The sequence below is a fragment of the Phascolarctos cinereus genome, unplaced genomic scaffold, assembly GCF_003287225.1.
Source record: "Phascolarctos cinereus isolate Bilbo 61053 unplaced genomic scaffold, phaCin_HiC Scaffold_5;HRSCAF=322, whole genome shotgun sequence".
NCBI classification, from domain to species: domain Eukaryota; kingdom Metazoa; phylum Chordata; class Mammalia; order Diprotodontia; family Phascolarctidae; genus Phascolarctos; species Phascolarctos cinereus.
Window position 1 is genome coordinate 476783331 of NW_027555958.1, and position 25570 is coordinate 476808900.

The 25570-nt window shown below is 55.4% G+C and overlaps 2 protein-coding genes across 6 annotated transcripts; one reads left to right on the forward strand and one right to left on the reverse strand.

The window, feature by feature from the left end:
• Positions 1-135: 135 nt before the first annotated feature.
• Positions 136-11411, reverse strand: CRYZ (crystallin zeta). 2 transcript variants are annotated; one of them, XM_020968535.1, is made up of 9 exons: positions 11267-11411; positions 8571-8687; positions 7466-7618; positions 5798-5961; positions 5160-5211; positions 1961-2110; positions 969-1070; positions 778-873; positions 136-474 (listed from the first exon to the last, which is right to left on the reverse strand). In XM_020968535.1, exons 2-9 carry the CDS (start codon positions 8679-8681, stop codon positions 310-312), a joined length of 993 nt encoding a protein of 330 aa, XP_020824194.1. In that variant the 5' UTR covers positions 8682-8687; positions 11267-11411; the 3' UTR covers positions 136-309. The 2 variants fall into 2 exon arrangements, with proteins under 2 accessions (XP_020824194.1, XP_020824195.1); XM_020968536.2 differs by lacking the exon at positions 11267-11411 and adding an exon at positions 9933-10183.
• Positions 11412-11542: 131 nt separating this feature from the next.
• On the forward strand, positions 11543-24507 carry TYW3 (tRNA-yW synthesizing protein 3 homolog). Of its 4 annotated transcripts, none has more exons than XM_020968550.2 (6): positions 11550-11879; positions 14245-14325; positions 15493-15591; positions 16868-16939; positions 19474-19607; positions 23783-24507. In XM_020968550.2, exons 1-6 carry the CDS (start codon positions 11706-11708, stop codon positions 23997-23999), a joined length of 777 nt encoding a protein of 258 aa, XP_020824209.1. In that variant the 5' UTR covers positions 11550-11705; the 3' UTR covers positions 24000-24507. The 4 variants fall into 4 exon arrangements, with proteins under 4 accessions (XP_020824212.1, XP_020824210.1, XP_020824209.1 ...); XM_020968552.2 differs by lacking the exon at positions 11550-11879 and adding an exon at positions 12104-12166; XM_020968553.2 differs by lacking the exon at positions 19474-19607 and having other exon boundaries at positions 11543-11879; positions 23783-24028.
• Positions 24508-25570: the final 1063 nt, after the last annotated feature.

Consider the following 25570-nt stretch of genomic DNA (forward strand, 5'->3'; position numbering starts at 1 on the left):
TTGCCCGGGACGCTGACGTCCCTCCCTCCTTCTGGATGCTTTTTCTCCCCTTTGGCTGGGAGCAAAGACCCAGACTGCAGGTCAAGGGTTTGCTTCCACCCCCCTGCAGAGTAGTAGCACAAACACATCAGGAACCACAGCTAATAATCTACTTTATTGATGAGCAGACAATGACAAGGCAGAGAGGCCTGGGAGGGCCCAGAGGGGAAGAGACACGGCATCACACCACTGCCCGATGCCCAAGGGCTCGAGAGGGAGGGGCAGAAGAGCCTCTTGCAGCAGCCACAGTCCTCGCTGGACCGGGCAGCATCAGTTTATGACCAGAATCATCTTTCCCAAAGCCCCCTGGCTCTTAATGATGTCTTCGTGGGCCTGCTCGACATTCTCCAGCGGGTACTGGGGCCCGACCACTGGCCACAACCAGCCCATCTCCATGCCAGCCAGTAGCGCAGCCGAAGACTCCAGGAAGTCCTCCTGTGGGAAATGCAAAAATGTAGTGACTTAGGGTCCTCTACACTGGAAGGGAAAGGGACGCAGGAGCCCTGAAGGCACTCGGATGTGCGGGCACAGGGGCACAGACCACTTTAACACCCTCTGGGTGCTGCATGAAGTCCGTGGACGTTGAGAACTCGCCCCGGCTCTGCTCGGGAGTCTTCATAACCTAGCGTATTTGATACATTTTGGGAAGGGATCCGCAGGCTTCTTCCCAGACCGCCTGCCCAGGTCCAGGACTGAAAGACCCCCTCAGGGACCACCCGGAAAGGTGCTGGCACTCACCTTGGTGCAGCAATATAAGGAGGCTCCAATGATGCTGCTTTCCTTGTTCATGGTGTCCCTGGGGTTTATCTCTATGGGGCCCCTGCAGCCAACGACCTGGGCACAAAGAGGGGTTCACATTAGAGGGGGACGGAGCATGAGGCTGGGGTGGGGTGAAGCTCGAACCCTGTCCTGGAGAAGCCAGTACTCACTATGACCCTTCCTCTGAAGGAGAGAAGCTGCAAATCCTTCTGGAGGTTGACGTTGGAGAGCATTTCAATGATCACGTTCAGTCCGCTCTCCCCAACATATTCCTACATCACGACACAAGTGCACAGATCAATAAGGCACCCCGATGGGAAAGCGACAGATTTTTTAGAGCGCCCCATGAATGGAGCGATGGTCCCTCCCTGGGACGGCCAAGCACCAAGGACCACAGTGGCTGCTGCCCCTCGCCAAGGTGTGCCAGCATTCCTGGAGGGACACATGGGCAGGTCCCTCCCCAAACCCAGGCCTAGCAGGGCCTTGGAGCTGATACAGTCTAGTCGGAGCCTCTCGACCTCATGAGACAGGTGAGAAATCTGGACCCCTATCTCACAGATGTGGAAACTGAGGCTCAGAGTCGGGTCTGAGGGCACCCACCTAGCTCACTAGTGTTCACCAGCCCTGCTTCATGCTCTGGGCCCACTGACCAAGCAGCAGAACGGATGTACAGGCCCTGGGGCCCCAGCCTCAACAGTGGCAGCCCTGTCACTGCCCTCCCACATTACTGGATGAGGCAACAGAGCCGCCAGCTCTGCCGCCCTCACGTTCCTTCCCAAAGTCCCGAGGATGAGCAGTGAGCGTGAGGTGCTGGCCCGCAGCCCAGTGAGTCAGTCAGTGAACAAGCATTTCTTTAGGCAGCACAGAAGCCAGCCTCAGACACCGACCAGCTGCGTGACCTCAGGAGTATCACTAACCCTGCCTGCTTCAGCTTCCTCAGCTGTAAAATGGGGTTAATAAGAGCATACCCCTCCCAGCCATGTCCTGAGGACCAAGTGGGAGAATCCTTGTGAAGTGCAAAGTGCAGGGCCTGGCACAGAGTAGGAGACAGAGAAATGCTAGCTATCATCATCACCGCTACGCCTACTATGCGCTAAACGCCAAGGACACAGAAACAAGCCAAAGACAGCGCACGCCCTCTGGGAGCTAAGGGCAATCCCACCTTGATCTTCTGGACGTAATCGGCCTCTCGGTGATTGAAGACCTTGTGGGCTCCGTTCTTCAGCACGATCTCTTTCCCCTCCTCCGTACCAGCTGTGCCCAAAACCTTGAGCCCGTAAGCTCTGGCGATCTGGCAGGCCGCTACTCCAACCTGAGGAGAAAGAATACTTTGGGTTTCTTTGGTCAGCTTCCTGACTTCCTATGCGACGTCTGTCCTCTGCGGGCTCATGGTCGAGAGGCCAAGAGAATCGCACAGGAGGCCGACACAGATGCTGGCGACGTCTAGATGGATGCTGGCGCTGGGCTGGACCCGCCAAGACCCCAGCCCCTGGGGACCATCCCACGGCAGCTTCTGGCTTTTAGCACGTGCCCAATCCTCCAGCACGCCCAGCCTTGCACCCCAGGGTAAACCGAGGGGCCACTCCCTGCACTCCCTGTCCTGGAGCCCCGGACCATCTAGGCCAATCCCCTGCTTCCAAGAAGGGAGGTCTGGGATAATTAGTGATGCACCCAAGGTAATAGCGCTAGTAAGTAGGAGGAGGGGCACAGTGCGCAGAGCACCAGGCCTGGAGTCAAGGGGACCTAAGTTCAAATCTGGTCTCAGATGCTTACTTGAGAAAGCCACGTAACCCTTGTTTGCCTCAGTTTGCTGAACTGTAAAATGGGGACGACAACAAAACCTATCTCCCAGGATTGTTGTGAGATCATAATTATAAAAATGCTCAGTACCATGCCTGCCACACAGCTGGCTCCATATTAACTCTGGTTGTCATCATCATTATCTGTGGTCACAGATGTAGAGCCGGAAAGGGCCACAAAGGCTGTCTAGTCCAAACAGTTCTTTTACAGCTGAGGAAACCGAGGCCCACGTAGAATTAGTGATGTGTCCAAGATACTAGAATCACAGATCTGGGACTGTTCGGAGTTAGGAAGCCATCTGACCCAAAACGGCTCTTTTATAGAGGAGGAAACTGAGGCCTGAGAAATGAAGGGCCTTCTGCAAGTTGCCCCTGTGGTAAACATTAGAGGCACAATTTGAACACGGGACCTTTGCCTCCAGACTAGTGGTATTTACACATTACTACAGAGCCATATGTACAGTCTCTACTATTTATCTTCAGAAGGAGGTCCAGGGGGGCAGGTTTCTCTCAGTTCCACTTAGGTATAGACTGGCTGCCCCATCATGACAGCTTGTTGTGGGCCACATCTCTTCTGTCCTCCTCTTACTGGACAGCCACCTCTAGCTGGGTGCCCTCACCAAGTGATGCAAGCACAGGCTTCCACAGGTAGTCTAGTGCCATGTTCCAAACAGGCCCACTCCAAGGGCAGCTAGGTGGCGCAGTGGATAGAGCACCAGCCCTGAAGTCAGAAGGACCTGAGTTCAAATCCCGGACTCAGACCAAACACTTGACACTTACTAGCTGTGTGACCCTGGGCAAGTCACTTAACCCCAATTGCCAAAAAAACAAACAAAACAAAGAGGCCCACTCTAGAGAAGCTAGAATCCAGTAAGGCAGCAAGCCGCTGCGCCAGACAGACGACTAAGCCAGGTACCAAGCCCCCCCCCCCCACCCCCGTCCCTTGTATGCAGCTTCCCACATCAGTCCCTCCCCTGGCCTCTCACACTGCTACTGTAATCCAAGGGATTTAACCAACGTTGAACCCGCTCAGAAACAGTGCCTGGGTTCTGCTTTTTAAAACTGCTGTTCAGGAGCCAGGCATTCTACAAGGGTGCTGGGGAGAACAAGGATTTCTGCTGAGCTCTTCCCTCTGACTCCCACACAGATTTGTATGTCATACAGCATACCAAGGTGAGCTCTCTCAAAGTCCATTAGAGGGTAACTGAGATTATTGGACATGTCCCGGCCATTCCAAGTTATGTTTAATCCACTTTCAAACAGCCAACTGGGGGAGTCAGAGGAGGGGGGCTCTTGATGTGGCTGACCTATCAAATAAACCAATTAAACTTCTCCCCACACAGAGCCAGCTGCCAGTGGGAAACTGGCTCCCCTTTTCTGTGTACCAAGTTCAGAAGCAGCATCAGCTCTGAAAGCCAGCAGTCTCTGAGCAGCCTGATTCTTGGCTTGGCTGAGCAGGGGAGAGGGGGATGCCTGGCTAAGCCACTTCGGATCCCTTCAGCAGGAGACTGGGCCTGTGGGCACTGCCTGGTCACCTTGTGAGAAGGCATGAACACAGGCAGGCTGATGCACAATTCCTGGCCTACTGGTACCAGCCTGATGCTTGCAAGGCCCAGGAGCAAGGGCCCTACCGGCCTCCTGTCTGAAGATGCTAAGTCATGTCCCCCAGGTTCTGGGAGGCAGGGGGCTCCTTCAACCATCTGGTGACAGCAGGGGTCCTGGGGCTCTTGCTCCAAGGAGCCCCCCTCTGAATCCATGCACACCAAGCCAGCTAGCCAGCCATCTATGAGGGCGGCCAGATGCGGGGAGCCCACATCCTCCAGAGCGTCATGATGGCTTAGCAGGTGAGCCAACAGCCCGGCCAGGAAGTCAACGTGCCAGAAGATGCTGGGAACTATCCAGGGCAAGGCCTGAAGTACCCTACCTTAGAGGCCCAGCTGTCAGGCTTGTTCAGATCTATCCTCTGACTGCACTGGGGAAGCAGGGGGCCTCTGAGCAAAGCCCCTCCCTTGACCAGTGCAGCTATCTGCAAAGGTCTTGTGAATACCCTCTCTGGCCTCCCCAGGGTACAGAAAGGGTCAGTGACTTGCCCAGAGTCACACAGCTAGTGAGCGTTACGTGTCTGAGGCCAGATTTGAACTCAGGTCCTCCTGACTCCAGGGCCGGTGTTCTATCCACTGAGCCACCTAGCTGCCCCCAAGTTTATCTTTTCACACGACAACAATCTGCTCTTCCTGCACAGAAAAGAAGAAATGCTCACATAGCAAACACGCAGCCCACGACCCGCCTCCTTGCATCGGCCACAGCTGCAGAGTCTAAGGAGCGCCCAACTGTCCTGTGGACAGGGACGGCTGCTGTCCCCTGAGAAGCCAACGTGGCACGACAGGGGGCCCTGAGGCCTCAGGCCCAAGTCTGGGCAGACTCTGTGCCAGTGCTCAACCCCAACCTGCCTCTCTCCAGGCCTAACAAAAGCAAAGGCCGGGCGTGGTCCTTCGGGCCCCTCGAGCAGGAACCAGCACCAGCCCCCCACAGTTCCCGCATCACCCTTTGGAGAACACTTACTCCTCCGCTGGCCCCGTGAACGAGGACAGTCTCTCCAGCCTTAGCCTGGGCTCTGGAACAGAGAACAGAGCCCCGATGACCTCCCGCTTGGCCCTGGGCCGGCCCCCGCCCCCGGCATGCAGGTCTATGACAATTTAGGGGCTTGTTGGGAAGGCCAGGCCACTGGGCCTGGATGGCCAGAGAGCCCCTATCTCCCTGTGTCCAGTCCTAGGGTTCCAAGAGGGGCGACAGCCCCACAGCCAGCAGGGGTCAGAGGAAGAACCTGAACCCAAGTCTGCCCGGCTCTGAATTGCTTCAGTTCTGCAGGCTGGCATCTCCACCATGACTGCAGCACTAAGGATAGGGGGCCCTGCTCCACGGGCCAAGGGCAGGGAGCGCTCTGAGCAGAGGAGGCACTGGCCCAGCCCTCTGGGGAGGAGCGGTCACATGGCTGCAGCCAAAGGATGCCGATCCAGACCGGACAAGAATGTGACCTGTGGCCTCAACAGGCCTGGGCTCAAACCCCAGCCAACACTGTGGGGAATGTTCTCTGAAGTCTCCGGGCTGGGGGGTTGTGAAGAGCACTTCACAAATGTCAAAAAGGACAGAAGCTGAGCCCACCCCCCCATGAGGGCCGACTCCACCCCCCAGGTCCTTACCTGTGTATCAGGGCATGGAAGGCTGTGAAATAGGGGATCCCAATGGATGCACCTTGACCAAAGTCCATCTTCTCTGGCAGCGGGAAAACAGTGTGCTCAGAGGCGATGGTATACTCGGCATAGCCCCCTGTGACCGTTTTGGTGGTGAAAACTCTGTCTCCTTTCTGTTGTGGAAGATAGAGGGGGAAAAGGCATGAGGGATTCTGGACAGGCTGAGTCCTTCATAGCTGGGGACGGGATCAGATGAGGGAACCTGGGGAGGGAGGTCAGATGAGGGTACCTGTGGGAGGGTCAGATGAAGGCACCTGGGTGGGGGGGTCAGATGAAGGCACCTGGGGGGGTGGGTCAGATGAGGGTACCTGGGGGATGGGGGTCAGATAAGGGCACCTGGGTGGGGGTGAAATCAGATGAGGGCACCTTGGGGGTGGGTCAGATGAGGACAGCTGGGTGGGGGGGTCAGATGAGGGCACCTGGGGTTGGGTCAGATGAGGACACCTGCGTGGCAGGGGATGGGGGTCAGATGAGGGCACCTGGTGGGGGCGTCAGATGAGGGCATCTGAGGAGGCAATGAAGGCAACCCGTGCACGCAGGGAAGGGGGAAGTGGTGAGACCCAGGAGACGATGACCATGATTTTGAGGTGCAAGTCCTAGGCTTGTAGCCAAGGCCAGTCTGGGCCTTTCAGCCGCAGGGGTCCCATGGGGGAGCCCAGACACAGTCCTTGTGCCCAGGGCACCGGGCCAGCTCATTCTCCACCCCCCACACCCCAGGGTGCCCTCGGCCAGAGCTGCCTTCCTATGGCTCCAACTGCTCCCATGCTCAAAAACTGCCCGGCGGCAGACTCAAAGGTGGACACCTTCCAGCCAAACTGGGCCCTGCTCTCTCTGCTGAGCGCTCCATCCTGAGCACACCCGCTGAAGGGGCTGAATGAAGGTGCTGGCCCCTCATTCTCAGTGCCTCCCAGGCCTGCATGGGCAGAGAGGCAACCAGCCTGCACGGGCAGAGGGAGCTTCCCCCCCTGGAAGTTCCCAAAGCCAGCAAGTCATCACAGGTGTCGTGCTAGGTGTTAGAGGTCCACGGACGGAACGGTCCCTGTCCCCAGGACCTGTCACTCTATGAGGGACACCTGACATGGCACCTCCCCCGGGCAGAGGAAGGCCCTGTCAGACAGAGCAGGGGTCTGCTGAAGCACATCCCCCCCCTCAGCATCACAGAATACAGAGAGACGACCCCAGAGGAAATCAAAGGTCAGTAAAGGCAAGATGTCATTTCCCCCCCAAAGGTCCCGGACCTCTGCAGTCTAACCATGGAGCCGTAAGAGACCCCGGCCCAGCCCTGAGCCCTGGCTGCCTCCACCTCGAGGCCCGGATGCCCCTCCTGCTTCTGAATGTCCTTGTCCTGCAGGCGGCCAGCCCCACGCTGCCCCCTTGGCACGTGAGCTCCGCCAGCAAGGGAAGGCCGGAAAGCCAGAATGCTCCGGAGGGTGAAAGTGGTCAGTGCTTGGTCTGGCTGCGGGCCCTGACCAGCGGCTAAAAGAGAAGTTCCCAGCTGACCTGCAGACAGGCCAGCACCAGGAGCGAGAGACACCAGGGCTAGCTGGGCAGCATGAGCGAGGGGGTGGAGGTATCTGGAGAAAAGGCAGCTGAGAAAGGAAACGCTCAGGCCTCTACCTTCAAGTGCCCCACGCGCCTTCCCACACTCTCCACGACCCCTGCCACATCCGAGCCAGGCGTGTACGGCAGAGTTGGGATCCGGCTGTAGGTCCCGGAACGAATATAGGTCTCCACTGGGTTCACGCCACATGCGTGGACTTTGATCAGGACCTGCAAGGCACAGAACACGTTTATCCGGTGCTGAAACACAGACGTGACCGCTTCACCAAACTTTGTATCAAGGGTACATCTTCAGAAGCTGTGTGTAGGATTAAACCACAGGCCTCACCCCACGTCCTCCAGGAAGGGGGGTGTCGAGGGTCTCTGCTCCCCAGTGTGGCCCAGGCCCCTCCCCAGTGACCAGGGATCGAGGGTCTCTGCTCCTCAATGCTACCTGGGTCAATGCTCAGTGACCAGGGGTTAAGGGTTTCTGCTCCCAAGTGCAGAACCTTCCCAGTGACCAGGGGTAGAGGGTCTCTGCTCCCCAGTGTGGCCCAGGCCCCTTCCCAGGGACCAAGAGTCTTTGCTTCCTGTGTGGCCTGAGACCTTCCCCAGTGACCAGGGGTTTAAGGGTCTCTGCTCCCCAGTGCTACCTGGGCCCCTCCCCAGTGACCGGGGGTCAAGGGTCTCTGCTCCCCAGTGAGGCCTAGGCCCCTCCCCAGTGACCAGGAGTCTCTGCTCCCAAGTGCGGCCAGGGTCCCTCCCCAGTGACCAGGGGTCGAGGGTCTCTGCTCCTTAATGCTACCTGGGCCCCTCCCCAGTGACCAGGGGCGTCGAGGGTCTTTGCTCCCAAGTGCAGATCCTCCCCAGTGACCATGGGTTGAGGGTCTCTGCTCCCCAGTGTAGCCCAGGCCCCTCCCCAGTGACCAGGGGTTGAGGGTCTCTGCTCCTTAATGCTACCTGGGCCCCTGCCCAGTGACTGGGGGTTAAGGGTTTCTGCTCCCAAGTGCAGATCTTCCCCACTGACCAGGGGTGGAGGGTCTCTGCTCCCCAGTGTGGCCCAGGCCCCTCCCCAGTGACCAAGGGTCTCTGCTCCCCAGTGTGGCCCAGGCCCCTCCCAGTGACCTCGAGGCTCCAGCCTCCTGGCTCTGGCCCCTGGCTTGGATGGCCTTTCATGTCCCACCTGATTCTCTTTTGGCTCAGGCACAGGGACATCACAGCGTAGCTTCAGCACCTGTGGCCCACCAAACTCAAAGACCCTAATAGCTCTCATCAGCTTCTGCTGGGTGGCCATGGTGGTCTGGGGGAGGGGACAGAAAATCCACAGTCAGACATCATCTCCTGTGTCCAAACTCCTTCAGGGAGGGACTCCTCATTGGCCACCTCGGGAAGGTGAGAAGAGCCTGGACAGGCAAAAGCCCAGGCAGAGCTGGCCTGTTTTCAGGCTGTCCTAGGCAGGTGGCTGAGAGGATGTGCAAACATAAGGCACAACTGAATACAATGACCCCAAGCATTCCTGCCTCCTCCCAATGCACAGGTGTGCACTGACCCCCTGACCCACTCCAGCCAGGGGAAGGGAAGGGAAGCGAGGGCGGGGCCAGAAACCTCATCCCTCACCCCCCTCCCTGTGCACAGCAGGCCTGGCCCTCAGGATAGGGAAGAGCTGAGTTCTTCCTATGCTCCTCTCCCAATAGCCTTGTGGGGGGGGGGAGGCTCAGGATCCCCACTTTACAGATGAGGAAACTGAGGCACAAAGCTCTCAAGTAACTTGACCAGGGTCACCCGGCTAGGAAGTATCTGAGGCTCCAGGTTCCAGTCCAGCCCCGGATGCTACCTGCCCCTCCCTGGGTCTCAGCCTTCTCCAAGGCCTCCGTCCCTCTGGGACACACCACGACCCTTTCTCCAATCCTCACCCACCCCTCCGAATCCTCCTGATCCTACATCACGTGAGAGCAGCTACAGCCAAGGGCCAAGCCGCCAGCAGCCTGCGGAGCAGACGCTTCCAGGACGCTATGCCCACCTGGGGACTGACTCCTCTGAGGAAATCAACCCACGTGAAGGAGTGACCATGGACCGCTGAGATTCCACTAAGCCTGTGATTTTCTGGCACAGGGCCCCGTGTCCGTGGCTGCTGCCACTTTCTCCAAGCCCTTCTGGTTCCCCACCAGCGACCCCACACCTCGTTTTATAGCACAACCGAAGCTGAACACGCTGACCCCATTTCACCGCTGCCCCCAGAGGGCCCCCGGAGCCATCCAGGTACAGACCCAAGGTCACCGGGTCCAAAGACAGAAGGGAGGGTGAACTCACTGAGCCACCCCAATCAGGCATATTCCTGTCCTCCCACGACACCCCTGTGCTTGAGGGGTTCCTGAGGGGCTTGGGGCTGCCAGGCCACCCAAGCCAATGCAGAGAACTCTCCACCTGCAGAGGATCGGCCAGGGAGAGAACGGACATCTCCCTTCTTGACCCCAAAGGCCCTGGAGCCCGGCTCCAATGTGGCTCGGCCACTTCCTCCCTGGGTCAGCCCGGACGAGTCACCCACCTCTCCGGACAGACGAGGGAGCTCAGATGCCCCTGAGCCCCAGCCCCAGGACACTGGGACCCTAAAACCCTCTGGCTGGAGCCAGCAGCAGCAGCAGCAGGCTCTGGGATGCTGAGACACCTGCCTCCACCCCCAAGTCACCAACAACAGGCTGGTCCTTCAGTGAACAAGGGCTGCGCTGTGAAGGCAAAAGGCCCTGGACCCAAGCATGGCAGAAGCTGCCAAGCAGCCCCACGTGCCTTCCTCCCCAGCTTTCTCTGAGGGCACCAGGAGGGGGAAGAGGTAGAGAAGGGCAAAGTCACTGCCACTCCCAAGGAGCCTTTGACCCCTGCCTGGAATGCAAGCCACAGAACACGTGGGCCCAGAAAAGGCGAGCCATCTTATCCAAATATACCTTCTTAAGTTCACGGGGGTACCCTAAACTCTAGAATCAGGAAATGGGTTCAAATCCCAGCTCTGCCACGTCCTACCTATTTTATAATAATAACAACAGACAGCATTTCTATAGCGTCCGCTGTGTGCCAGGCACCGTGCTAAGGGCTCTGGATTCTCACAACCACCCTGGGAGGCAGTGGCTACTACCAGCCCCATTCTACAGATGAGGAAACTAAGGCAGGCACCATTAAAGTGACTTGCCCAAGGACACACAGCGCTAAGGCCTCCGAGGCAGTATCTGAGCACAGGCCTTGTTGCCAGGCCCAGCCCTCTGCCCAGTGGCACACACCTCTCCCCCAGACCACTGCTATCCATGCTGTCCATAGGCAGAGACCTATCTGTTATCTGGCGGTTTCTCCATTCTTTGCCCCGTGCTTGGCAGGCAGAATTGGCCCTGGAGAGGGGCTCCCAGATCTCCCTCTTACAGCCTGGACTCGGTCCCACTTGAGCAGGCAGGGGCTGGTTCTGCCGAGCATGGTGCCTGGCACACACTAGGCGGCTAATAAATGCTTGTGGGCTTGACTTGGAAACAGAATAACAACGCACATTGCTCAAAACTGACCCCGGGCTTAGGAGGCCTCGGAGGCTCCTCCAGCTGGAGCCCACCATCCCCACAGGAGGGGGCCAGGCAGGGCTGACGCCTTCCCCCACAGTCACGTGCTCTACAGGCCCCGGGCTGGGTGCCAGGAGAGAAGGAAAGAAGGGGAGGAAGGAAGAAAGGAAAGGAAGAAGGGAAGAAAGAAGGAAAGGAAGGAGCGCCTGCCCTCCTGGGCATACAGTCCACATGGGGGAGGGGCGCGAAGCCGTGCTCGCCACCCCGCGGCAGGCTCCGGCTGGGAGCGGGAGAAGCGCTGGCGACAGCGAGAGAGACTGAGCGCGGAGAAGCGGAGGCCGCTCACCTTCCGGCGCCTGCGCCCCTGCCGCTGCCGAGGCGCTCAGGGGGAGACCAGGCGAGGGCTGCAGGAGGGGAAGTCCGGGTGCGACCCCCAAGGAAGAGGCCACTCAGCAGACTGGCGGAGCGGGAGGGCGGAGCCTGCAGCCCTGCAGCCCCGCCCCGAAGTGCTCCCGAGGCCCCGCCCTGCCAGCCCCTGCAGCCCCTCCCCTCGGTGCTCCGAGGCTCCGCCCCGCCTACCCCGCCCCCTACTCTCTAAGGCCCCGCCCGGAATCCACTGCGCGAAAGGCCTGCGCAGGCATAAAAGGCCCTTTGTCCCAGGGCAGCCGCCGTCACGTCCAACATGGCGGCGCCCATGAGGCCAGCTCAGAGGCCGCCGGGGCGTCGGCGTCGCGTCAGCGTAGGCGTCAGCGCAGGGCAGACGCCCCGACCCGGTCCGTATCCTCATGGACCGTTCGGGCGAATTCCAGAAGTGGAAGGCGCAGAGCCTCAGCAAGGCGGACCTGAGCCGGAAGGGCAGTGTGGACGAGGACGTGGTGGAGCTCGTGCGGCTCCTGAACGGCCGGGAGCAGTTCTTCACCACGAGCTCCTGCTCCGGCCGCATCCTGCTGCTGGACGGGGTGAGTGCACGCGCGCTCCCCTCTGCTGCTATGGAAACGGCAGGCCCCGGGCAGGCTCCTCTTCCCCCGCCCCCCTGCGGGGAGCCGGCCCCGTTACCAGGGAAACATTCTCCCCCACGTGGCAGACCTGGCGTTGCCGTGACAACAGCTGGACCTGCACACATGCGCCCTGGTTCTCTTCTTCACCCTGAGCTGTTGTTGCCATGGAAACTGTGGTTCTCTGTGCTTTGCCCAGGCCCTGCCCCCTTTTGATGTCCCTTGATTGGCCCAGCGACGCCCCCCTTCCGGTGATACTAAATAATTCACGTCTGTGTAGCCCTGTCAGGGAAGTGAGGTGCTCCCAAGAGGGGGTATCAGGCGGGCCCCCTGCAGCTATTGAGCTCCTGCTGTGTGCAGAGAGGCCCAGTCTCATGAGGGAGGGGCGCATGGGTCAAGGTCCTGTTCGGGCCCCGGGGTGACCGGGAGGGCAGGGCAGCGAAGGCCAGTTCCAGTGCTGCCCGCGTGGCCTTTGACTGATCACAGCACAGGGGCCTCAGTTTCCCCCTCTGTCAGATGAGGGGGTTGGGCTAGATGTCCGCTGAGCCCCTTTCCCGGGTCCGCGGGGCTCGTTGGACCCTCTGATCCGGCTGGTTTCATATTCCACGGCAGCCCCGCCCCCAGCTGCCCCCTGAGGTGTGGGCAGATGTCCGGTGATCCAGAGGGCCCCTCCCCCCCCCCCGGCTGGGTGCAGGGAGGGGCCCGGAGACCCCGGCCCTCCCCTAGCCAGGGCCCGAACGCTATGTCTAAGGAGGCGACCTGGGGAGCGGGGCCAGGGCGGGAGCCTCCCGCGGAATGTGTGCGTCGGGGTCTGCAGGCACTGCCTTCCCCTCCCCTCTAGCGCCCCAAGCGAGAGGAGGAGGGATCTAAGGAGTGTGTCAGCTCCGAATGGAGGTCCTGGGGTCCGCGGGCGGCCATCAGTGTGTGTGTGTCAGTGTGTGTGTGTGAGTGTGTACATGCGCGTGCATGCATGTGTGTGATGTACGTGTATGTATGTGGTGTGCATATATGTGTGAGTATGCATGTGTGTATATGATGTATGTATATGTGTTTTGTGTGTGTATGTGTGTTGTGGTGTGGTGTGCATGTGTGAGTGTGCATCACACACATGTATATGTGTGTCGTATATGTGTTTGGTGTGTGGTATGCATGTGTATGAGAGTGTATGTGTGCATGTGTGTTGTATGTGTGTGATGTACGTGTGGGGGTGTGTGTATGATGTATGTGTATTGTGTGGTGTGCATATGTGTGTGAGGGTATATGTGTGCGCATGTGTGTCGTATGTGTATGGTGTGCATGTATATGTGTGGTGTGCATATGTGTGTGCGATGTATGTGTGTGGTATGCACGTGTGTGTATGTGTGTGTGCGTGTGCATGTGTGTTATATGTGTGATGGTGTGCATATGGGTGTATGTATGAGAGTGTATGTTTGGGGGTGTGTATGTGTGCATGATCTGCATGTATGTGTGCATGATGTACATGCATGTGTGGTGTGAGTATGTGTTGTGTTGTATGTGTGTATGATTGCGTGCATGTGTGTGGTGTGCATATGTGTGTGAGTGTATGTGTGCACATGTGTTGTATGTGTATGAGGCGCATGTATGTGTGTGGTATGCATACGTGTAAGTATGTGCATGCATGTATGTTGTGTGTTGGATGTGTGTATGGAGAGAGACAGACGTGGAGCAAGTCTGGATAATTATCAAGTGAGCGCTGTGCAGTGGCTTCAGTTTCTGTAAGTTTTTTAAACGTGAAATGAACCAGTCTCCTTTTCCCTGGATTTTGCAAGTCTCTTAAGGGGCTCCTGGCCCCTCCTGCTGGAGGCCCCTCTCCTGATCCCAAGCCCTTCATGCCCAGGCTCTTGGTCACTTCCAAAGATCCTTCATGCTTCATCCTACACAGAGGCGGTCCGGGCCTTCCCCTCCCAACAGCGTCTGGGCAGAGGACCCAGAGCGGTCAGCAGGGAGTCAGGGACACGTCCCAAACTCTCCCCTCCCCCATCCCTGCAGACCCTGTTCCCTTCTCTGCCTCACTGGTCACCCTCACAGACAAGCTTTCTATCACAGGGGTCCTTGTTCCATCAGGTGAGACGAAGCACTTTGGAGCGCCCTCTGACCTCTTAGGGGATGCAATGCCCTTTGATCTCAGTGAACATTAGATGTTCCTTCTGTTTGTGGATGACTTACTTCACCCAGCTGTTGGAATCCCACTGAATAGTGCTTAGAATCATCAAACACTTGGTGAATTCTCACTGATGCAAATATTTTCTTTGGGAAACTTTTAGCTTTGCTTCAGGCCTTCAGGTAACGAGGTCTCTTCTTCCCATAGGGCCTCAATGGCTGTGAAATCCAGAAGCAAAACTGTTCCTGGCTGCTGGTGACCCACCGAATTTGTGCTAAGGATGATGTGGTAAGGACCATGGACAGGGTTTAGGGAGGCAGCAGGAAGCCTCTCACCCCCCCTTCCATGCCCCTCAGGTGAAGGCAGGCCACCCCCAGTACAAGGAGTCCGCTTTAAGTAGCCAGGGCCCACAGGGCACTGGGGGTAAGAAGGGGCAGATGGGGCCCAAATACTGGCCCCCTGTGATCTAGTCTCCAAGGAACTGAAAGGAGGAGCAGGGGTGCTTGCTGAGCCTCTAGGAGTGGTCTGTCCTTGAAAATGAGAGAGACCGGAAGTTGGAGGGGAGGGGGAGAGACAGAAAGAGAAGGGGAGGGAGGAAGAGACAGAGATAGAAAGAGGGGAGGGAAGTGGAGGGAGAGGAAGGAGAGGAGGAGGAACGGAGAGAGAGCATGAAAGGGCACAAGATTAGAGGGAAAATGTTTCCATCATTTTCCAGAAAGAAAAGAGAATGGAGTTTGCAGATGAATGATCTTGACATCAAGTGACTGGAATTTTAGTTTTTGTTTTCATAAAGAAGATACGAGGGTGACTTTGGCCTACTTAAAATGGACCATTTCATTAGGATCTAGAGGGGGAGTGTGCAGTTAGGGCAGAAGGCTGTCCTTGCAGCTCAGGGGCGGCTCTCTGAGGTGACAGGCTGCAGAGAGGGTGCCGGCCTGGATTGGTAGACAGAATTTCCTCACCTAGGCCTTCCCTAAAATCAAAGAAATCACAGGTCTGGCCTCAGTCTCATCAGAATCATGTATAACTCTCAACATTTTAAAAAATTATTTTATGTCTTATATAGTAATACATGAAATATGAGTTTTTAAAAAATCCACTTCATAGGTAACCCAAGGCTTAGATCACTGTGCTCTAGAGGAAGCCAGTCACCCTCTGCTTTTCTTGATGAATTCCATTCTGCCAGTGGGCCTAGTTCTGAGATTGTCATCCCCCGAAGGGCGTCAGGGGAGGCCACCCTGCTGTCCAGCTGCCTTTGCCGCCTGGGGGATGCTGCTCTGCAGCCACTGCCCCAGTAGGCTCTGGGGGATGCTCAGGGTTTGCAGAGGGTGACAGAGAAGGGTGTCTGAGGGAAGGAAGTGGCGATTTGGGGGAAAGGGCATTGCTGGTCTAGAAAGACAAGGTGGGCACAGGCCCTGCCTGACCTCCTTCCCCCTCTCTGGTGCTGCTGTCTAGCTCTCAGCTCTGAAGAAAGCCCGAGGGGACGCCGTGCTGAAATTCGAGCCCTTTGTCCTTCATGTCCAGTGCCGGCAGCTGCAGGATGCCCAAATCCTGGTAAAGCAGCACCTCAGCCCTTCAGTGGGCTGCGGTGCAGGTGTGGGTGGGTTTGGCCCAACGTGGCTTTCTGTGCCTGGGAAACACTATGAAAATGGCTCATGAAGTGAGGGGTTTTCTGGGATGTTTGCAAGGGTTTTTGTTTCTGTTATTTGAACAATCACAAGGGAAACATCCTTACAGTTTTAAGCTCCTGTGTTTATCTGATTGGTCATTTTTTTAATATGTTCTGTCCACACCTAGTGAGGCGCCACCCTAAGCCTAACCCTAAATGCTTGTGGACTGAGTCTGAACTGGCTGGTGGCATTGTAGATGCCAGGAGCCAGGTGGCTCAGCCCTGCACCTCCACCCCTACCCTCGGCTGGCCTCCCTGTCTGTCCCCACTTTCTCTAACTACAGCCAACATGGAGGACTCCTGAGAGGAGGCCTTGTAGAGGTCAGGCCTGTGGGGTTGCCCACTTCCTCCTTTCCTGAGTCCTCAGTTTGGCCCCCTTTAACGATAGCCTGGGATAGTCCAGAGCCTCTCTCGCTAAGTTAGCTTAGAGTCAGAATTCTAGAGCTGGGAGGCAGACGGAGAGCCCTTCATTCTGTGGGTGAGAAAACTCTTGCTGGGGGTGATCCTTAAGGGCTAAAATGATAATAATTAGGGAAAATCCAGCTGTGTTCATTAAGAAGCAGCTCCAGAGAGAGGGAGGAAAGAAAGAGAACTCAATTAAAGTAGCCTCAAGTTTATGTCTCTGCCTGCAGTTAGCATCATTTTGTAGGCAACATGGATAGAGTGCTGGGCCTGAAGTTAGTAAGATCTGAGTTCAAATATAGCCTCAGACATTTACTAGCTGAGTGACCCTGGATGAGTCACTCAACCTTGTTTGCTTTGGTTTCCTCCATGTGGGTACACGTGGAGAAGGGCTTGAATTTGCTAAGAAAGCCCCACGCAGGGGTCAGCGGGGAGGACACGGCTGGGCAAGATGCCCACCTGATATGTTGTACCACTGTTTTAAGAAAAGGTTTGGTTTGGTTTTCCCTAGGTTAGAAATGGTTATTGGCCAAGTTAGATCTTTTAGGGAACAATTCGGTTGAAGTCTGCATCTAGACATTTCCCAGTCTGTTGTTTTACTGTTTCCCGTACAAGCACTATGAAAGCTTCTTTTCAACGAAGCCGAGGTGGGTGACTTGTCCGTGGGTGACCGCTGGCGGCGTCTGACCGTCGGCCGTTTAGCGGAGCTAAGTGGAGGCAGATGAGGAGAGCGTAGTCCTTCTTGTCCTTTTCCCACAGCATTCCGTGGCTGTAGACTCTGGCTTCAGGAACTCCGGCATCACAGTTGGAAAAAGAGGGAAGACTATGCTGGTACGGAGAATTCCTATGTTGTTGAACCCGTGGGCGACGTTTCAGCAGATAATCTCTGAGGGCCGTCAGAAGGTGGCAGGGACCTCACGGGCCATCCAGCCACCCCGGGGCACGTTCATCATTTGGAAGTCTTTACTGATTGGGGGTGGTTTGGTCATTTATAGTCATGTCCGACTCTTCCTGGCCCCATTGGGGGTTGTCTTGGCAGAGATGCTGGAGGGGTTGGCCATTTCCTTCTCCAGCTCGTTTTACAGGTGAGGAAACTGAGGCAAAGGTGAAGTGACTTGCCCAGGGTCACACAGCTAATAAATGTCTGAGACTGGATTTGAACCCAGGAAGATGAGTCTTCCTGATTCCAGGCTCCTGGCACTCTGTGCACTATGGCGCCCCCTGGCCGCCCCATCAGGCCCTGCGCTCTGTGTCACCCCCTGGCTGCCCCCTCAGGCCCTGCGCTCTGTGGCGCCCCATGGCCGCCCCATCAGGCCCTGCGCTCTGTGGCACCCCCTGGCTGCCCCCTCAGGCCCTGCGCTCTGTGGCACCCCCTGGCTGCCCCCTCAGGCCCTGCGCTCTGTGGCGCCCCCGGCCGCCCCGTCAGGCCCTGTTCACTGTGTCACCCCCTGGCTGCTCCTGAGGTCACACCAAGGTTGACTCCCCAGCATCTTTGGTCACCCCCAGTGCGATGGCTCACTCTCCCCCGAGCCCTCCCTTGGCCACAGGCCCTTCTCTGCTTGATGTCTGCCTTTGCCTGCTGGGAAGCTGAGCCCCGCTTGAGCTGTGTCCGTCTGGAGGAGGGGGAGATGGGCCCAGCACGAGGGGGAGCGCTCTAGCCCACCGAGGCTCATTTTCACCGCCCACTGAGACCCTCAGCTGTTCTTTGCGTGCCCAGCTGGCCGCACTTTCCCATTCGGGGGTGCGTCAGGGTGATTTTTGAAGGCACAGGCCAGGCGTCTCTCCCCGTCCACCTCGTCTTGCCTTCTGGCCTCTGGGTTCTCTTGGACCCTGCCGCCGTCGTGCGGCCCAGGACCCACTGGGTGCCCACAGAAGCCACCCGCGAAGGCGAGGGCGTGGGAGCTCCGAGCCCGAGGCCAGGGCTGCCTCACCTTCGCCCTCCCCGCCCATGCCATGTGCCACGTGAAGATCGCGGGGGGCACTGCCACACCCAGACTGAGTTTGAGTTCATTCCCAGCCTCCGACGCTGACTTGCTGGGTGACCCGGGGCCTCACCGTCCTCATCTGTAAAATGGGGATGATGACTGGTGGTTGTGAAGATGCAGTGAGAGGACACAGGAAGCACGCTCAGCCCCATGCCTGGCATGTGGCGGGCACTGTATACAGACCCGCTGTCATCCTCGTCGTTATTACTCAGCTCTTTCTTAGTAATCCTTGACTGATGGGGCTTTTCTCCCAGGGCTCTGGTAGGAGCATTCTGCAGGCCTCCGGGCACTGTGGAAATGGCAGCTTTGCTGAAGCACTGCTGAGACACGAGGCCATGGTTCATGTCAGGAGTGCACGTGCCCTGCGGAGGGTGGGCCACTGCGGGCCGGACCGCTGAGGGAACGCCCACGGTGCCCGATGACGGCGTCAAGCCGGGCCTTGCAGTGGGTTCGACAGAGGAGCAGAAGGGGAAAGGAGGTTTCCTCGTGGCACCCGCTCTCGGGTCCTCCTTGCTGCTCTTAGCCTTTCATCACAGGCTCCGCTGTCCTTGGTCCCAGCTGAGTTTTCCAGGCAGGGGTGTCCCCACAAGCCCTTGAGCCCCCTTGGCCCTCCATTTTCTGGGCTCAGCTCCAGAGGCCATCCCCCAGTGACATCGGCCCCTCGGAGCACCGAGGGCTGTGACTGCGGCGCTCTTCTGGCCCAGGATTCCGTGCTGCCTGATCCCGTTATTCAGCTATTCTGCTGTAAAGGGGACCATCGGTGGGCCCAAGGGCCATTTCCTTATGTTGTTTCAGATTACGGTGCTCCAAAAACGTAAGACTTCTGAGCGAATTAAAAAGCCAGATCAGTGTGTTCAGTAATAATTGGTACTCATGCACTCAGGCGGTGTCTGCTTTGGGGGCCTGCTGTTTTGGGTTGTCTGAAAGATCCCATGTCGTTCTCTCTCCACGAGGCCCGATGCCTTTGTCCCCTCTCCTCTGCCCCTCCAGGCCCCCACATCCTCTCCCCTGCAGTCTGCCTGCAGGCTCCTCAGTGGACTCCCTGCCTCAGGCCTCACCACCATTCTGTTCTCCACTGAGCTGCTGGCTCTGCCTGGATTGGGCCCTCCGCAGGAATCCAGAGATTCCCTGTGCCCTCAGGGTCCCGGCTCTTCCCACCACTGCCCCTCATATGTTACTGGACAGCCCCATTCCTCCGTCTCCCAGGTCCAGCTGCCCGGGCACAGCGAGCCTTTGGAAATGGCCAGAGTGGGGAGAAACCGTCCTGTGTCCTGTCCTCAACTTGGTCAGGCCAGGTCTAGGCTGGTGTTGCTGGCCCGGGGGGCGGGTTCTTCTCAATGCATTTATCCTGACCGCCTCCACATCACTTCTTGTTCCCAGGCTGTCCGCAGTACTCACGGCCTGGAAGTTCCATTGAGCAACAAGGGAAGACTGATGGTGACTGAGGAATATATCGAGTTCTTGTTGAAAATAGCCAATCAAAAAATGGAAGAAAACAAGAAAAGGATCGACAGGTATTTTCATCGGCCCCTTCTACCCTATCCTAAACCTTCTAGGCCAGATTTGAAAGTGAGAATCAGTCCATTTTGCCCTTAAGGAGGATTGCAGATCGACTTCCCCATTGGCCCAGGTAAGGAAACAGAGCCAGAGAGGGGGCCGAGTGAACTCCCCCATGTTCCTCCTCCCACGGCCTTTTTGGTGTCACCAACACCTAATCCGACCCACCCCACTTCCTTTTTGAAGACTGGAAGGTGGTGTGGCCTGATGGATAGCGAGCCCGCCTTGGTGGGAGCAAGGTCGGAGTTCAAGGTCTGCCTCTGATGCAGATTATGAATTTTGGATGTTTGTCCCTCGTTTCCTCCCTTAAGTTCCCTAAACCAATGACAGACAGACAAAGAGCACTTCGGGGGAGTGGCGGCAGGGACAGAGTTTGTGCAGGGCCAAGGTTTGACGTGGGCGCCCATTCAGTGATCACGCGGCTGCCATTTATGTTAGAAGGCTGGGACTGGACCTGCATGAGGGGAGGAGCTTCAAGACGGAGGCCAGCCCTTCACCCCATAGGGAGGACATAAATGGAGTATCATACCTAGCGGCATCCTCGCTCTCAGCCCAGGTCTGTGTCCGGTACACCAGCAAAAAACCCTCATCTGTGTGTGCAACTGCACGTCAACCCAGAGGTGTGCGCCATTTTAAAAATGTGATGCAGTCGCTGAAGCCCAGGTCACCGGAGGGCCCGGATGTGACTGTCCTGAGCTACCTGCCCCTGAGGCCAGGGCCTGGGTGTGGCCCTGACGGTAATCTGCCCACCTTCTCTGAGAGAAAAGAGAACAACCAAGGTCTTCACCGAGAGGGTTTCCAGCTCCTTTCTACTTCACCCAGATCACTCCTTCTGGCCTACAGAACTGTCAGGCACTTTATGTTTTTGATTTCTCCTTAGTTGTGTTATGACTGATTGTTTCAGAATGATAACACTTTGTCTTTTATAGAAGAAGACTATACTGCTGAACTGTCTCCATTGGACACTCCATTTTAATTTCAGTCTTTGGTAGCAATGGGCAGGCAGTGGGATGATTCAGCCCTTCAGCAGAGAGGAAGCTGACTGGGCCTAGGGAGGAAGGCTTTGGGCTTGAGACAGGATGAAACTGAGTGACCCAGCTGAGCACCAATGCATTCTAGAGTCAGCTGGGCTCACTGTCACCACACGTGGTTTAACACAAGAGCCCACAGTGGGGAAAGATGCTCTGCTCTTGCCGGTATCTGCCTGTGAGCTTTGTGTAGGTCCTACTGCTGGTAACCGCTTTCACTTCCCTAGTGGCCAGGTAACAGACGGCTTTGTGGCCTTGGCCTAATGCAGACTTCCTCTCCGTTGGCCAATCTAGGTTGGCTACGTGCTGAGGAAGGTAATTGAGCCCTATTCACCAATTATAAAATCAAACTCTACTTTGGACCATGTGCTAGAAATAATTTAAAAAGTTTAAAATTATAAATGCTATTGAGAGCTTTGCTCATCATACGACACCAGTAGAAAAAATTAGAGAAATGTAAAGACCGCTTTAAGGTACTGATTAGAAGATTACATATGAATTTTGAAAGTGTGAACAAATTAGTAGAGCTCTCTTAGGATCCGCTATACATTCTGCCAAATGGAAAGAAAAAATAGCTCTTCGAGAGTGAAAAATGAAAACTTGATGAGGGCTGTAATCAGACATTCAGTGCTGAAATGGAGCACCGAGAGTTGAGCATTCAGATGTGCATGATAAAAAAAAAAAATTGAAGTAATGAAAGCAAAAACTTAATGAAGAAAATATGATTTAATCACCAAGAAATTCTTGGAGGCTCAGAAATAGAAGGCTCAGAGGAATAAAAGAAAGGCTCAAGATTTTGAATAGTGGGGAGGGGGCGAAACTTCGTTGTGGACGTGCCAATGTAAGAGAATGAAGAAACTACATAAATGTGTTCATTACTCAAATGATTTCATGACTCATCTCAGTGTAGGCTTGTAGGAGCTTAGGCTGGGATGTGGAAGGGACCGAAGTTGGCGTGTGGTCCAATCTGGTGCCCTTTTAGAGGTAAAGGACCTGGGGCTTGTCCAAGATGCCACAGGTCGTAAGTGGCACAGCCAGGATTGGAACCCACAGGGTTCTCTGACTCCAGATCCGGAGCACTCTGCACTAAGCTGTGCTGCCTTGTGGTGGGATTTATAAATGTGACTGAAATGAGAAGGGAAATGTTCCTTTTGTGACCTCTCGAGAATGCCATGCATGGGGCATTGAAACAGCCACTTGGAATGAAGACTGAATCCATATTGCGGTCTTTTAGACCTCATTTTAAAAAGAAAAGTGCTGCATGGATCTAAAGGGGGCCGCCGGGGCACCATAAAGATGATTAGTGGAGCAGATGAACCCCTGACCCCCAGCTGCCTCCAGGCCCATGGACCATCTTTCCTCTTTCACCCCATTCTTCTTGGACCTAGGACCCCTCTTCCGTCCTCATCTCCTCTGGGATCCCGTCAAAGAGAGTCCTTGATCCCTGGCCCTCAGGGCCCCGGCGGGGATGCGAGAGTAGCGCTTATGCTCCCATCAGGACTAATTCAGTATTCTCTAGAGTGGGGAAGGGATGACTTTTTTGTATCCTTGTGTAATGTGGAAAAAATTGTCTTGGCCTGCAGGAATTTGCATACTCCCTCCATAACGAGAACAAAGGGGGGAGTCGTGTCATTCATCCTTTTATTTTTTTCTCATAATACAATATGGTACAGCTACATCCTTCTAAAGTATGCAGTACACAGATCTATGTGAGCACAGCCATCTGTTATTAGTGCAGGTCTAAAATGGAACCCCCAATTTACACAAATTCATTCATGCCCCCATTTCAGAAGCTAAAGACGCTGTTGCAGGGCAGTCCTGCTATGTCTTGGATGCTGGCTTCCCTTCACAAAGTGGAGCACTTCGCCAGCCTGGCCATCACACCCACCCTGGCATAGACTGAGCCCAAGGACAGCCTGAGAGCCTTGGGGGCACTGGCTTCATTCCAGCCACGAGCTCCCTTGTGGGGAAGCAGGCTCTGGGGGAAAAGTGGGAAAACATCATCGCCAGCCCATGTGTGTGCTTCACTTCTGTCGCACTAGCGGTTTGCCCCAGGAGGACGTCAAGGAAGACCAAAAGTCAGGAGAGACAGCTCTCTGAGAGCCGAGCATCCTTCCTCCTTGAGGACAGCTAGCGTGAACAACTTCTGTCTTTGCCTTCCAGCTGGGGAGCTTTTCTGCTGCACTTTCCTGTTGATTCCAGGTCTGCCTCCAAGTGCACACACACCCACGGAGTGAATCTTCAAGCCCTTTAAGAAGAAGATTGATGTAAATTACATGTCAGCATTGAGTTGCTTTTATCCCATGTGATTGACAAGACAGCTTTTCAGAGAGCGTTCATCCTCTTTGTGTGGGTCTTGATATAAAGCATTTGTAACCATCTCATACATCTTTCATTATCCAGGAATGGGCAATAATATTTAATAGAGATAATCCAAAAACATGGCGCCCTCTTCAGGACTGCCTTTCAAGTTGTGATTCTAGGCTTGCTTTCTGTTTGATTTCTCCTGAGCCACTTTCAAAGTGCAGAGGCTATGGCCAACCACCTGGAAATGATGGGCAGCTCATGCCCAAAGGAGATCTCTGAGTAGCAGGCCCTGACATTGGGCAGGTGGCCTCTGTGGTGATTTTGTGGTGTGAGATGAACAGAAGAGACAGCTGCCTCAAGACAACATGGTACCTATGTCCTACTGACGTGCGTTTGCTAGAAAGAAAGAGAAGAGTGAAGGGCGCCCTCAGGAAGCTTGTCTTCTCTCTGGCCAAATGGAAGGTTCCCTGGGGATGGCAGACTCCCAGCCCAACTCCCAAGACCGTTTCTTGGCCAAAGTCAAGGAATTTTCAATTGATTTTAGAGTCAAAACCTCGGCAGGGGTGGGGGAGCGGTGTGTTTCTTTATATCCTGTTTTCTAGATGTAAATAATGTGAAACGGGCATTTTTGTGTTTGGCTTCTAAGTGCATACCTGACAAATGTCAAGTGCTCAGCATTTATGTTTGTCTGGTCCTAGCAACACCCCCCAGTTTTTGTTAGCTGCTGGCATATCTTTTAGTTGTCACTCTTTTCCTGACCATCCCAACATACAAGGCTGATGCTTATTTCTTTACAGGTTTTACAGCTGCCTCCAGCTGGCCTTGGAGAGACAAGAGACCAGTGGTCTGCGACCTGAGACGAACAAGATGACTCATCCCGTGTACACTCACAGGAGAAAGAGGAAAACAGAAAAAATGCATGGCCAGTGTAACTCTCCAGAGAAACAGAAAGACTTAGAAAGTGAGGAGGATAATGCAGAAATCAGTCTCAGTTTTTTCCCTGAAAATTATTAACATTGGACTTTAAAATGCCTTTGCAGGAAGATGTTTGTGGCCCTTTAAATTATTGCTCTTTATAAGAGTCATTTCTTTTGCTAAGTTCTGAAACCAATTCATAAAAGCAACATTTACCAGTTACACTTCAGATTTTGAATGAAATCTACTCTGTAAAAATGGGCATTTTGTAAGCAGCATTGTACGATGTCAGTGTGAAGCAGCTCTAGGCAAAGCCTCTCTAGAGCCTTTGGCCAGTCTTGGTACACCGTGGTGTGAAAGCCCTCCTCCCCTACCCCCCGCCCCATCCCAATAGCCTGAGCTTATCTCTGTCATCCCAGACCGAACATAGAACTCCAGAGGCAGCCTGCCCAGGCCCAGGAGAGGACAAGAGGGTGGTCCCCATCCTTGCTTTAGACATGATGAGTCTTTAAGGCAGCTTCTGATGGCACAAGCTTATCTGCTGCCACCTTGTTCTACAGACTCCTGGCAAACTTGTTGCTATTAAAACACCCAGATCTTTTTCAGATTCACTGTTGTGAGGCATCCTTTCCCCATCTTGTAGTTGTGAAATCAGTTTTGTTAACCTCGGTGCAAGAGTTTACATTGACCCCCTTTACTTAACTCGTGTCTTTCTAGACTCTTCCTCTTTTAGGAGTGCACCAAGAAGCACCTGGTCCTTCCATGTGGGCCTCGAGCCACTTGTCGGGCCGGCCCCTGGACCAGCTCTCCGGATCCTGCCCACACCATTGCCACCTTTCACATCTCTCCATTTTGTCCACAAGCCAGTGGAAGAGAGAGGGATGTAGCCAAAGGCTTCATGTGAGCCACGTGAACTGCATCCCCAGCATTGCCTGGAAGTCTTTCCAAAAGGGAAGTGAGATGCCCAGAACCCGGCATGCTAACATTCTCTGTGTTTTCCACCTTCCTTTGCCATTTGCTTACAAACTACCCTCTTAATAACGCATTAGGTAGTTCTGCTAGGAGTCCAGTCAAGCCCAATAGACTATAATCTTTACTCATCACTTCTTTTTTTAAAAAAATATAAAGACATTTTCCCTTCTCTAATCCCTTGGCATGTGAGAAGACAGGAAGAGAGGGAAGGAGAAACAGGTGGACAGACAGACCTCTGGGATATCCCAAGAGACAAAAACTGCAAATGAAAGATGGAGATTACCCTCCCCCACCTGACCGCGAGGGGCTGGGCTCTGCCAGAGCCCTCCACAAGGTAGAGCTCCAGGAACCAGAAGAATGAGTAGAGGGTGTTTCCTAGGGAACGTCAGCCAAGAACCAGGTTCAGGATCCACTTCAGAGTCTGCCCGGTGTGCCTCGGTACCCACATGTGTGAGAATTTAGCCCCACTGCGTGGAGTGACTGCGTGTGCATGTGCTGGCCTCCTTCAATGCCAGAGAGACACTGGCACAGAACGGAGTGGACCGACCCTGGCGCCAGCTAGGGCTCAGTTCAAGCCCTGCCTTGGGGACCCTGGGCACTGACCTCCATCGGTGCAGGGAGTTTCCACACTGGAAGATCCCTCATGCCAATAAAGTCGTGGGTCTGGACCAGAAACAAAAACATTAATGGAATACTTG